The sequence below is a fragment of the Penaeus japonicus genome, unplaced genomic scaffold (assembly GCF_977035675.1).
Source record: "Penaeus japonicus unplaced genomic scaffold, GWHDUDI00000001_assembly GWHDUDI00000036, whole genome shotgun sequence".
Classification (NCBI taxonomy): Eukaryota; Metazoa; Arthropoda; class Malacostraca; order Decapoda; family Penaeidae; genus Penaeus; species Penaeus japonicus.
This window is the reverse complement of record NW_028234438.1, coordinates 7,468,866-7,481,365: the sequence shown is the minus strand read 5'-3', so window position 1 is coordinate 7,481,365 and position 12,500 is coordinate 7,468,866. Positions and strand designations below refer to the sequence as shown.

At 40.2% G+C, this 12,500-nt stretch overlaps 1 protein-coding gene across 1 annotated transcript in view; it reads right to left on the bottom strand.

Moving 5' to 3' along the window:
• The window catches only part of LOC122250861 (uncharacterized), a 33,997-nt gene that overhangs the window by 10,275 nt on the left and 11,222 nt on the right, over positions 1 to 12,500 (bottom strand). Inside the window, exons 7-12 of the mRNA XM_086531798.1 lie at positions 11,812 to 11,936; positions 9,083 to 9,218; positions 8,160 to 8,294; positions 6,745 to 6,935; positions 5,371 to 5,536; positions 937 to 1,058 (exon numbers count right to left, since the gene is read on the bottom strand). Of these exons, the coding sequence (XP_086387924.1) occupies positions 937 to 1,058; positions 5,371 to 5,536; positions 6,745 to 6,935; positions 8,160 to 8,294; positions 9,083 to 9,218; positions 11,812 to 11,936 (875 nt within the window). The remainder of the gene's footprint in view (positions 1 to 936; positions 1,059 to 5,370; positions 5,537 to 6,744; positions 6,936 to 8,159; positions 8,295 to 9,082; positions 9,219 to 11,811; positions 11,937 to 12,500) is intronic.

The window sequence follows — 12,500 nt, the reverse complement described above, 5'->3', positions numbered from 1 at the left end:
TATATATATATATATATATATATATATATATATATATATATATTAAATATATATATATATGTACATACATACATATATATATATATATATATATATATATATATATATATATATAATTTTGCTGAGAAGAGAAACAGAAACAAAAATAAAGTTGAAGAGAAGGGGAAGAAGTCGCACAAAAAATAAAAATGAAATATAACAAACGACAAAGAAATAAAAGACAAACACCAAAAATAGAAAGAAAGAAAAGAAAAATGTTTCACAAGAAGGATAACAACAAATACAATAATAAGAGTGAAGATAATGTAGAAAATAAAACTGATAGCAAGAACAAGGCGACAAATAAGAACAAAAACACGAAAATGACATAAAGAAAAAAACCGTAAAAAAAAGTAAAAAAACACAAACAAAATATCGAAACAACAATAATATAAACGCGTCTAAAAAGACCTAGAAGGGAAAAAAAGACGTAAATAATTAAAAACAAAATCAAGACAATTATAAAAAAAATGCACGTCCATTGAAAATATAAATTAAATAATAAGAACAAAGGAGACAAACTTAACAAAAGAGAGGAACTTGAAGTACAAAATACACAAATAAATAAAAAGAAAATTAGAAAAACAAATAAATGAAATAAATTAAAATAAGCAACCGTGGCCGCTTAATAGTTGTAATTGTCAACCTTGAAACCAATATGACGTGACAAGCAAACAAACAAACTTAAAGACAATAATCAGTAAAAAGTCAAAATAAGGTGATATATAAACAAAAAAAATACTGATAATAAAATCAGTGAAAAAAAACGAAACGAAAAATAAACATGAATAAAACAAAACAAAAAGAAAAAACTAGAAATAATAACAATTACAATTCAAAAAGCAACAGCATATATATCTATTTGAAAAAGGACAACAACACCCTTTCCCGACCGACCTTGGCTGCGCAGTGGTTGTGCTGGTAGGCGACCTTGAAACCCGGACCGTGGGAAATGGCCATGAACTTGTGGGGAATCCCCGCGTGAAATTCTACCGCCACGATTTTGCTCATCACTCGACCTGTGAGGGAAGGAGGGGGGGGGGGGAGAAGGTGATGGGGGGGGGATTGGGGGATTGGGAGGGAGGGTGATGGGGAGGATGATTGGGTTTGGGGGGGGGGGTGAGGGGGAAAAGGGGAAGTGGTGATTGGGGTTGAGGGATGGTGATTAGGGTGGGATGAGAGGGGAGAGGTGGTGATTGGGGAGTGGTGATTGGAGGATGTGGTGAGAGGAAGATAGTGATGGGGGAGGGGGAGGAGAGGGAAGGTATAGGGGGGGAAGATGGACGGGGATGAGATGGAGGGTGAGGTGTGGGGAGGAGTGGGTGGGGATAACAATAACGAATATAATTGTGTAATGGCAATTATGATCAGGATTATTATCATCAGGGATATTTTCAGTGACATCATTACGATTATAACGACGACTACACTAATATTTAATACCAATATAATATATAATACCAATAATACTAATAACAATAATAATACTTATAACAACAATAATGCTAATAACAATAATAATGATAATGATACAACTACTACTACCACTACTTCTAATACTAGCAAAAACAATTAAGATGATAATGAAAATAACAATGAACAATAAACAAAAACAATAATAATGGTTGTAGTAATAACATCAATAACAACAATAATAAAACAATAACATTATCAATGGTCATGTCAACTATTTCCTTCCCCTCCTCCGCCTCCTCCCGTTTTCCTTCCTCTCTTCCCTCATTTCCCCCTTCCTTCCTACCTATCTCCCTCTCTCCTTCCTTCCTTCCTTCATTTCTCCCTCCTTCCTTCATCTTTCCCACCTTCCCTCCTTCCTTCCTTCTTTCCTTCCTCCCTCCTCTCCTTTTTTTCTCCCTTTCTTTCTTCCTCCCTCCCCTCCCTTTCCTCCCTCCCTTCACTTCCTCTCTTTCTTCCCCCCTCCTCCCCCTCCTTCTTTCCCTTCTTCCCTTCCTCCTTCTCTCCCTCCTTCCTCTCCTCCCTCTCTTCCTTCCTCTTCTCCTCCTCCTCCTTCCTCTTCTCCTTCTCTCCTCCCTTCCTCCTCCCCTCTCTTCCCCCTTCCTCTTCCCTCTCTCCTCCCCTTCCTCTTCTCCCTTCTCTTCCTTCCCTTCCTCCTCTCCCCTCTCTTCCTCTTCTCCCCTCTCTTTCCCCCTTCCTCTTCTCCCCTCTCTTCCTCCCCTTCCTCTTCTCCCCTCTCTTCCTCCCCTTCCTCTTCTCCCCTCTCTTCCTCCCCTTCCTCTTCTCCCCTCTCTTCCTCTCCTTCCTCTTCTCCCCTCTCTTCCTCCCCTTCCTCTTCTCCCCTCTCTTCCTCCCCTTCTCTCTTCTCCCCTCTCTTCTCTCCCTTCCTCTTCTCCCCTCTCTTCCTCCCCTTCCTCTTCTCCCCTCTCTTCCTCCCCTTCCTCTTCTCCCCTCTCTTCCTCCCCTTCCTCTTCTCCCCTCTCTTCCTCTCCTTCCTCTTCTCCCCTCTCTTCCTCCCCTTCCTCTTCTCCCCTCTCTTCCTCCCCTTCCTCTTCTCCCCTCTCTTCCTCCCCTTCCTCTTCTCCCCTCTCTTCCTCCCCTTCCTCTTCTCCCCTCTCTTCCTCCCCTTCCTCTTCTCCCCTCTCTTCCTCCCCTTCCTCTTCTCCCCTCTCTTCCTCTCCTTCCTCTTCTCCCCTCTCTTACTCTCCCATCCCCTCCTCCCTCCTCCATTTTAATGAAGGTATTTCCACACCGTTCGTCACAATGAGCAGGGAAGCAGAGATAGAGCAAGAAAAGAAGAGAGAGGAGGGAGTGAGGAATGAGAGTGGGGAGAAGGAGAGAAAGAGAGAGAGGGAGATGGAGAAAGAGAGAGAGAGGAGGGAAGGAGAAAAAGAGAGGGGGACAAGGAGGAAAGGAGAGAAAGAGAGAAAGGGGGAGGAGAAAGAAAGAGAGATAGGGCAGGGGTGGTAGGAGGAAATCATGAGAAGAGAGAGAGAAAAGGGGATGTGAAGGAAATAGATAGATAGATAGATAGATAGAGAGAGAGTGAGAGAGTGAGAGAGAGAGAGAGAGAGAGAGAGAGAGAGAGAGAGAGAGAGAGAGAGAGAGAGAGAGAGAGAGAGAGAGAGAGAGAGAGAGAGAGAGAGAGAGAGAGAGAGAGAGAGAGAGAGGAGAGAGAGAGAGAGAGAGAGAGAGAGAGAGAGAGAGAGAGAGAGAGAGAGAGAGAGAGAAGGGTATTGAGCGATAGGAAACCGAGCCAAAGGCGGGAAGTGAACTGTTAACGACTCAACATTGAAGAAAGGGAGGGAGGGAAGAGGGAGGGAGGGAGGAAGGGAGGGAGGGAGGGAGGGAAGAAGGAGGGAGGGAGGGAGGGAAGAGGGAAGGAAGGAGGGAGGGAGGGAGGGAAGAGGAGGGAGGGTAGGGTAGGGGTAGGAGGTGGAAGATGAATGGTTTGGGGAGGAGGTTAGGAAAGTAGGGAGCGAGAGGAGGAGAGGGAGGGAGTGGAGGAGGAGAGGGAGGGAAAGGAGGAGGAGAAGGAGGGAGAGTAGGAGGAGAGGGTGGATGAGGGACATACAAATGGAAGAGAGGAAGGGAGAGGTGTAGGAGAGGGAGGTAAGGAAATAAGAAGGAGTGAGGAGGAGAGGAGGAGAGGGAGGGAAAGGAGTAGGAGAGGGAAAGGAGATGGAGGGAGAGAGAGTAGAAGAGGAAAAGAGGAAGGAAGAAGAAGAAGAGAGAGTGGGTGAGGGAAGAAGAGAAACCGAAGAGGAAAACGAAGAAAAAAATTAAGAGGAGAATGTATGATAGAAGAGGAGGAAAAAAAAGGTGAGAGAAGGGGAAACACAAAGAAAAGAAATAACAGATTAGAACAGACAAAGAAAGACCGAGAAATAGTGGGAGGAGAACAAAGAAAACACACAAATGAAAAAAAGGAACAAAGGATATATATATATACACACACACACACACACACACACACACACACACACACACACACACACACACACACACACACATATATATATATATATATATATATATATATATATATATATATATATATATATATATATATAAACAGAAAACTAGGTAAAAAAATAGGAAAGATAGGAACAGACAGTGGGGAAAAATTAGGAAGATACAGAAAATTCTGGAAAAAGAGAGGAAATAGGCAAGAAGCCCCCACCCCACAAAAAGAATGCATTGGAAAAAAAGGTGAATAGGTAATAACTGAAGATATCAAAACATGCCATCAGTGTGATACCTTAATGAGGATGTTTATTATATATAAATATATATATATATATATATAATATATATATATATGTATATATAAATATATATATATATATATATATATATATATATTTGTATATATATATATATATACATATATATATATATATATGTATGTATATACATACAGTATAATTAAGGGTATATGTATATATATATATATATATATATATATATATATATATATATATATATATATATATATATATATATATATATATATATATATATATATATATATATATATATATATATATATATATATCGAATCCAAACATAGATGAAGATCAAGCGTAATAAACATCCTCATTAAGGTATCACACTGATGGTATTATTTCGGTATCTTCATTTATTACCTATTCACCATTTTTCTGCAATGCATTTTTTGCAAGGGAGGGGGGGGGGATTTTTGCCTATTTCCTCTCTTTTTCCAGAGTTTTCTGTATCTTCCTTTTTTTCCCACTGTCTTTTCCTATCTTTCCTTCTTTTACCTAGTTCTCTGTTTTTATCCTATATTTCCTCTTTTCTAAAATTCGTCCTCGAATCTTCGTTCTTATTCTTTTTTCGGTTATTCTCTCTCCTTCTCCTTCTCTTTTATTCCCAAATGTCTCCCTCTTCTTTGCCTCTCCTTCCCTTTCTCTTTTACTCCATCATCTAATATTCTCTATTATTCCTATCACCCACTTCTTTTCATGTTTTCTATGTGCATTCCTATCTCTTTCGATATTCCTTCCTTCCCTCTTCTTTGGTATATTTCTCTCCCTTTGCCTCTCTCTCTCTCACTTACTTCCTCTCCCCTCTTCCATTCTCTCTTTCCCTCTTTATTTTTTCCTCTCGTCTCTCCCTTCCCTCACCACCTCTCCCTCTCCCTCCTTCCCTACCATCCCATCTTCTCCCTCCACTCTCTCTCATCCTCCCCCACCCTTCCCCTTTCCCTCTCATCTTCCCCCACCCTTCCCCTCTTCCCCTCCTATCCTCCACCACCTTTCCCTCTCATCTTCCCTCACCCTTCCCCTTTCCCTCTCCCTCTCCCTCCCCCACCCCCTCCCCTCCCCCCTGACTCACTCGTAACGGGACTAGGCGCCGCTGCCCCGTGCGTGGAGGCGAGGTGTCCGCCGCAGTAGCGGTCGTGTGATGACGTCAGCGCCCCTCCGTCAGCTGATCCATCGGGTATGCGGAGGTAGTCGCGCACGCAGTAGAGAGAGCTCATCCCAGACATGTTGTACGGCACCTGTGGGGGGGGGGGAGGAGAATTGTGGGCGTGGTTACGGGTGGTGGGAGTGGTGCGGGTTGTTGGGTATTGTGGGTGAAGATAATGGGGATTAGTATTTGTGATAATTAGTGATATTATTATTATTATTACTATTCTCATTATTATAGTAGCTATCATTGCTGTGATCATTATTATTAATATCATTATGATGATGATGATGATTACTATTATCATCGTTATTACTGTTAACATTATCATCATTTTTATAATCATTAACGATATTATTGTTATCATTACTAATACTACTATTAATATAATACCGATACTACTACTATTACTATTAACATTATATCACCATTATCATCATTCATATCATTACAATAATTTTCATTATTATAATCATTGCTATTATCATCATCATCATTCTTAACATTATCATTATCTAATAATTTTCATGATCATTATTCTTACTATCACTATTATCATTATAAGTATCCATTTCATTAGCATTTCTATCATAATTATTATCATTAAAATAAGACTAGCAGCAATAATAATAATGATGATTTGAAAAAAATAATGAAAATATTAATCGCATAAATTCTCATTTGCGAAACACGTATCTCCAAGGAATGTAAATAAAGCAAAATGATTTTTTTTTTTACTTCGGGGGGGGGGGGGGGCAGAGGAGAATATACTCTGACAAAGGGCGCTTTTTATCAGTTTTTTTTTCTTTCCTTTTTTAACGATACAGAATTTGGAATTGAAATTGGATGTTATGATACATCACCTTTATAAGCCTTATCGCAAATTTCCTTCATATTTGTGTAATTCTCTACTAGTATTTATTTTCGCATTTTTGAATGATGATGATGATGATGTGATGATGATGATATGATGATGATGATATGATGATGATGATGTGATGATGATGATGATGTGATTATGATGATGTGATGATGATGATATGATGATGATGATGATGTGATGATGATGATTGATGATAGTGATAATAATAATAAGAAGAATGATAATGATAATGATGAAGATGACAATAATGTTGATGATGATGATAATGATAATGATAATGACAAAAACAATGATACTAAGATAGTAGAAAAATAAAACCAACCAAAATAACAATAATAACAAAAAGATTAACAACAAAAACGATCACCACCCTCACCACCCACCCTCCCTCCGACGCCCTCACCACCCACCCTCACCTCATCGATATTGCCGTACTTCTCGAGCATGAAGGCTCCCGCCCGCGCCGAGAAGGTGACGGAGCACGTGCGGGCGGGGGCGAGGAGGCACATGCGGTAGTGCTGGTCCACGTAATACTGACCGTCGTCGAAGCTGAAGTTCTTCAGTTCGCCGCTCGCCTCGGGGTAGTACTGGAAGCAGCCGGGGGGAGCTGTGGGGGGGGGAGGGGGTTGGGGAGGGGGTTGGAGGGGTGTGGGTGGGGTTGGAGGGGGGGGGAAGGAGGTGTGGGTTATGTGGGGTTGGAGGGGGTTAGGTGGGTGCGTGGGAAACGGGGGTTAGGTGGGTGTGGGTATGGGTGAGGGTTTGTGGAGGGGAAGGGGGGTTGGGTGGGTGGGTGGGAAGGGGGTTAGGGAATGGGTGTGTGTGTGGGAAGGGGGTTGGGGAATAGGGGGTAGCGGGAGATGTGGGATAGAGTTGGGGTTGGGGGTTAAGTGTATTGGATTGGTATTGGATTGGTTGCGGGGAAGGGGATTGTGATTAGAGATTGGATTAGTAAGGAGTGGGGGTGGGGGGAGGGGTGGTTGTGATTAATTGGATTGGATTGGTAGTGAGCGGGGGTAGGGGGTGGGGAGTGGGAGGAGGGTTGTGATTAGGAAATGAATTGGTAGAAAGCGTGGTGGTGGTAGTGGGGGGGGGGGAGTAAACGTTAATCATTATCATTATTTATCAATTCATATCATAGTCTTATTAATTAATCATTTTTGCAGGATTAATTACCAGAGAGAGAGGTGGAGGGGTTATAAGCGGATATATCTACATTAAAATTACATTTTATTGGCTTCATATTGCAGTGAGAATAGGGGGTAGTCCTCCCCCTCCCTCCCTCCCCCACTTCTCCCTCTGGTGTAATTCCTCTCCCCCCTTCCCCTTCACCCCTCCCTCCTTCGCCTCTACCTTTCTCCCTCCCTCTGACATAAATCTCTCCCTTTGCTCGTTTCTCCCTTTTATCTGAAATCTCTCTTTCCCCTTTCGCCCCTTTCCCTCATCCCTTCTCCTTCTCCCCCTTCCTACCTATTAATTTCCATCCCACCATCACCCCCTTCCCCTTCTCCCCCTCCTCTGCTCCCCCTTTCCCTCCCTCTCTCCCATCCCCTTTCTCTCGCTCCCTCTCTGCCATCCCCTTCCCTTCTTCCCCTTTCCCTCATCCCTCTTTCCTTCATTCCCCTTCTCCTTTTCCCCCCTTCCCTCCTTCTCCCACCCTCCCTCCTTCACCCCCTCTTCCCTCATTCTCCCCTCATTCCTTCCTTAACCCTCCCTTCCCTCCTTCTCCTCCCATTCCCTCCCTCCCCTCCCATCCTTCCTCCCTCCTTCTCCCCCCTCCCCACTCCCTCCCATCCCTCCCTCCCTCCCCCATCCCCCCTGCCCCCCTCCGTACCTTTTATGGGCGAGGGCAGCTGGCAGTCGACCTGCGTGATCCAAAGGCCCCACCTGTAGCTCAGTCCTGGCTGCGACGAGACGGCCACCTCGATGTATGGCTTTGCCTTCCCGTCCGCTTCGACTTCCAGGTAAACTGCGAGGGAGGGCGTGGGTGTATAGTTGGGTGGGGTTGGGGGGTTTGGATGGGCGTGCAGTGGGGATGGTATTGGGTGGTTTGGATGGGCGTGGGTATGTAGTTTTCAACCATTTGCCCGGGGTCAGTGTGGATTGATAAATATTTGATTGGAAAGAGTGATGTAGTAAAGCAAATTATTAGTTATTAATTATGAATTACTTTTATTTTTACTAGGAATGCCACTTCGTTTTTGATTCTAAAGTAAAATCACATTAATACTGTTTAATACTGTTTAATGTATATTGATAATAATTATGATAATATTGATGATGATTATGATAATGGTAATAATATTAATAATAGCAGTAGTAGTGGAAGTGGTAGTAGTAGCAATAGTAGTAGTATTAATAGTAGTAGTAGTAATAGCAGTTAATGATAATGATAATAATAAAAACAATAGTAGTAATAGTAATAGTAATAGTAATACTAATGATAATGATAACACTACTACTACTAATGATAGAAATAATAATAATCATGATTATAATAACAATAATAATAATCATAATGGTAATAATTGCAATAACAGTGATAATAATAATTACAATAAAAGTGATAATAATAATAATAACAATACTAATAATACTATCAACGTTAATAATAATAATAATAATAATAAAAATGATAATAACGACAATAACAGTAATAAGCATAAGAACAAGATAAAACCAGAAAGCAAGACAGCCCCCGACAGCACCCGACAGCACCCGATAGCCCCCGATAGCCCCCGACAGCCCCCGACTCACAATGCGTATCGCTGTTGGTGCCGCAGATCCGCTGGACTCCGGGGCGCCAGATGGAGCCCTGCGCCGTCAGGTACTGGCGCACGCACACGCCCTCCGTCGGGGGGGCGAGGTTCGTCTCCACCACGTCCACGCGCACCTGGAGGAGGAGGGAGGAGGGGGGAGGGGGAGTAGGTGTGATAGAGTGAGTCAGCTAGTTGAGGTGAGTCGATGAGATAGGGTGAGTTATGACGACGTCAGTGTGAGTTAAGGTTAGTAAGTATGTGCGGTAGAGTTAGTAGATGAGTTATGGCAAGTACGTGAGTCAGGGTGAGTATGTGAGTCAGTGTGAATGCAAGAAGTACGTGAGGCACAGGTGGGTCAATTATCAAGTAGGTGAATAATAAATGAGTTGGGTGTCATATTCATGAGTAAATGGAATCATAACGTGAATGAGGGAATGCAAGATGTTTGAGTAATTCAGTGAGTTAATGAGTACGTCAGGTAAATTAATGAACGCAATATCAAGAAAACTGTGAAAACAATGTATTAAAATCTCCAGAGAGGAATATAAAAAATACATGATTAGTGAATCTTTAACGATTACAATTGAAGCCAAAAGACCAATCCTCTCAATATCTAAAGGCAATGGAGCTTCTTTCATCGCGTGGAATCTCTAAATTCTATGGGAATGAACCTCCTTGCCCCCCCCCTCCCCCCACACACACACCTTTCAAAGATAACAATAAAACAGAAACAAAAATAGATCCCGTATTCATTGATTAACAAAATTTCGCCAAAATCTTCCCTTATCTTTTATCTGGTTCACTGACCACGCTAAGTTGACACACGTATTTACGAAGAAAACTGTTCCTTCTCTTTTTTTTAAACAAGAGATATGGTAAAATTCCTGGTGGCAGAGGATGCAAATTTGGATCCAATTGTCTGAAGCCGTAAGGTTGATTTACAGCCGACAGAGACCGCGGGCGTAAAAGAAATATGATTAATGGCATATTTACCCGTCCTAGTTTGGAAGCAAGTTGTTTGGACACAGGCAAAGTTACCTCGGAAGGACATAACTCTTGCTAAACATTGTCTCTTATTTATGTTCGCAAGTGAATTAGCATCAAAATGAACGTTAAAATATTCGTATGCTCACGCACTACACCAATATTTTTTTACTGTTTTGCTTCTTCCAGCAGACACACTTGTTAGTTAACTAGACATCTTAGCTTAATGAAAGGGTTTGTAAGTCTCACTAAAGTTTCTACGCAACAGATAGGCCTAATTATTCGCAAAACATCAAACGCCATTCTCTGATTAGGTCTGATTAGGCCTGTTTCCCTCAGACGACTTTCCCAGTTAACATTCGCCCAAGCGCTTCAATTATAAAAATAAATTACTGTCGATGTAATCTTGCATTATAGCATATCTGTGAGTGTGTGTGTATACATAGATATGCATATATATATATATATATATATATATATATATATATATATATATATATATATATATGTATATATATACATATATGTATATATATATATATATATATATATATATGTATATATATACATATATATATATGTATATATATGTATATATATATATGTGTGTATGTGTGAAAATATATATATATATATATATATATATATATATATATATATATATATATACATATATATATATACATATACATATGTGTGTATGTGTGTATGCATATGTATATATATACATATATATATATATATATATATATATATATATATATATATATATATATATATGTGTGTGTGTGTGTGTGTGTGTGTGTGTGTGTGTGTGTGTGTGTTTATATATATATACATATATATATATATATATATATATATATTATATATATATATGTACACTGTATATATGTATATATATGTATATATATGTAAGTATATGTACATATATATAAAGATACACATATACATAGGGGTGTATGTATGTAGGTAAATATATATATATATATATATATATATATATATATATATATATATATATACATATATGTGATAGACATTATGTTATATATATATTGTAGTATAAGTTGTAGTATATATCAATGTATCAATAAAAAACAACAACATATATATGTATATATATGTAAGTATATGTACATATATATAAATATACACATATACATATGTACACTGTATATATGTATATATATGTATATATATGTAAGTATATGTACATATATATAAATATACACATATACATATGTGTGTGAGTATGTATGTATATATATATATATATATATATATATATATATATATATATATATACATATATGTGATAGACATTATGTTATATATATATTGTAGTATAAGTTGTAGTATATATCAATGTATCAATATGAAAATAGATGCAGTAATATACACAGATATATGCGTTAGATAGCATATTTTTTTCAACCTTATTGCTAACGGTCTTTTTGGTGGTTAGGTCAGACAGACCACCTGTTGATCTCCAAAATCGTGCCTGTCTCTCTCTCTCTCTCTCTCTCTCTCTCTCTCTCTCTATATATATATATATATATATATATACATATATGGATAGATAGATATAGATATATACATATATATTTAACATATATACAATCTAAAAACAACTACAATTATAATAAAACAATACATAAAAAAGAAAACGAAATACCCCAAAACAACAACAAAAAACCGTAAAACTAATTATAACAAATCTAAACATTAAAAAAAACGTACCTGACAGACGCGTGGAGCCAAGTCGAGGCGGAACATGCAGATGCCAGCCACGGTGTCACGGTACGGGTACGAAGGGTTCACGAAGTTGGTCGTCATCTCGCCGCCGCGCTCGTTGCAACGGTACACTGCGGGTTATAGGGGTCGTTCACGAGGGGGAGGGGCGTTATAGGGGTTATTTACGAAGGGGAGGGGGGTTATAGGAGTCGTTTACTAGGGGGAGGGGGGGTTAAAGTGGTTGTTTACGAGGGGGAGGGGGTTATCGGGGTTGTTTACGAGGGGGAAGGGCGTTAAGGGGGTTGTTTACGAGGGGGAAGGGGTTATAGGGGTTATTTACGAAGGGGAGGGGCGTTATAGGGGTTGTTTACGAAGGGGAGGGGGGTTATAGGAGTCGTTTACTAGGGGGAGGGGGGGTTAAAGTGGTTGTTTACGAGGGGGAGGGGGTTATCGGGGTTGTTTACGAGGGGGAAGGGCGTTAAGGGGGTTGTTTACGAGGGGGAAGGGGTTATAGGGGTTATTTACGAAGGGGAGGGGCGTTATAGGAGTCGTTTATTAGGGGGAGGGGGATTATAGGGGTTGTTTACGAGGGGGAAGGGCGTTAAGGGGGTTGTTTACGAGGGGGAGGGGGTTATAGGGGTTGTTTACGAGGGGGAAGGGCGTTAAGGGGGTTGTTTACGAGGGGGAAGGGGTTA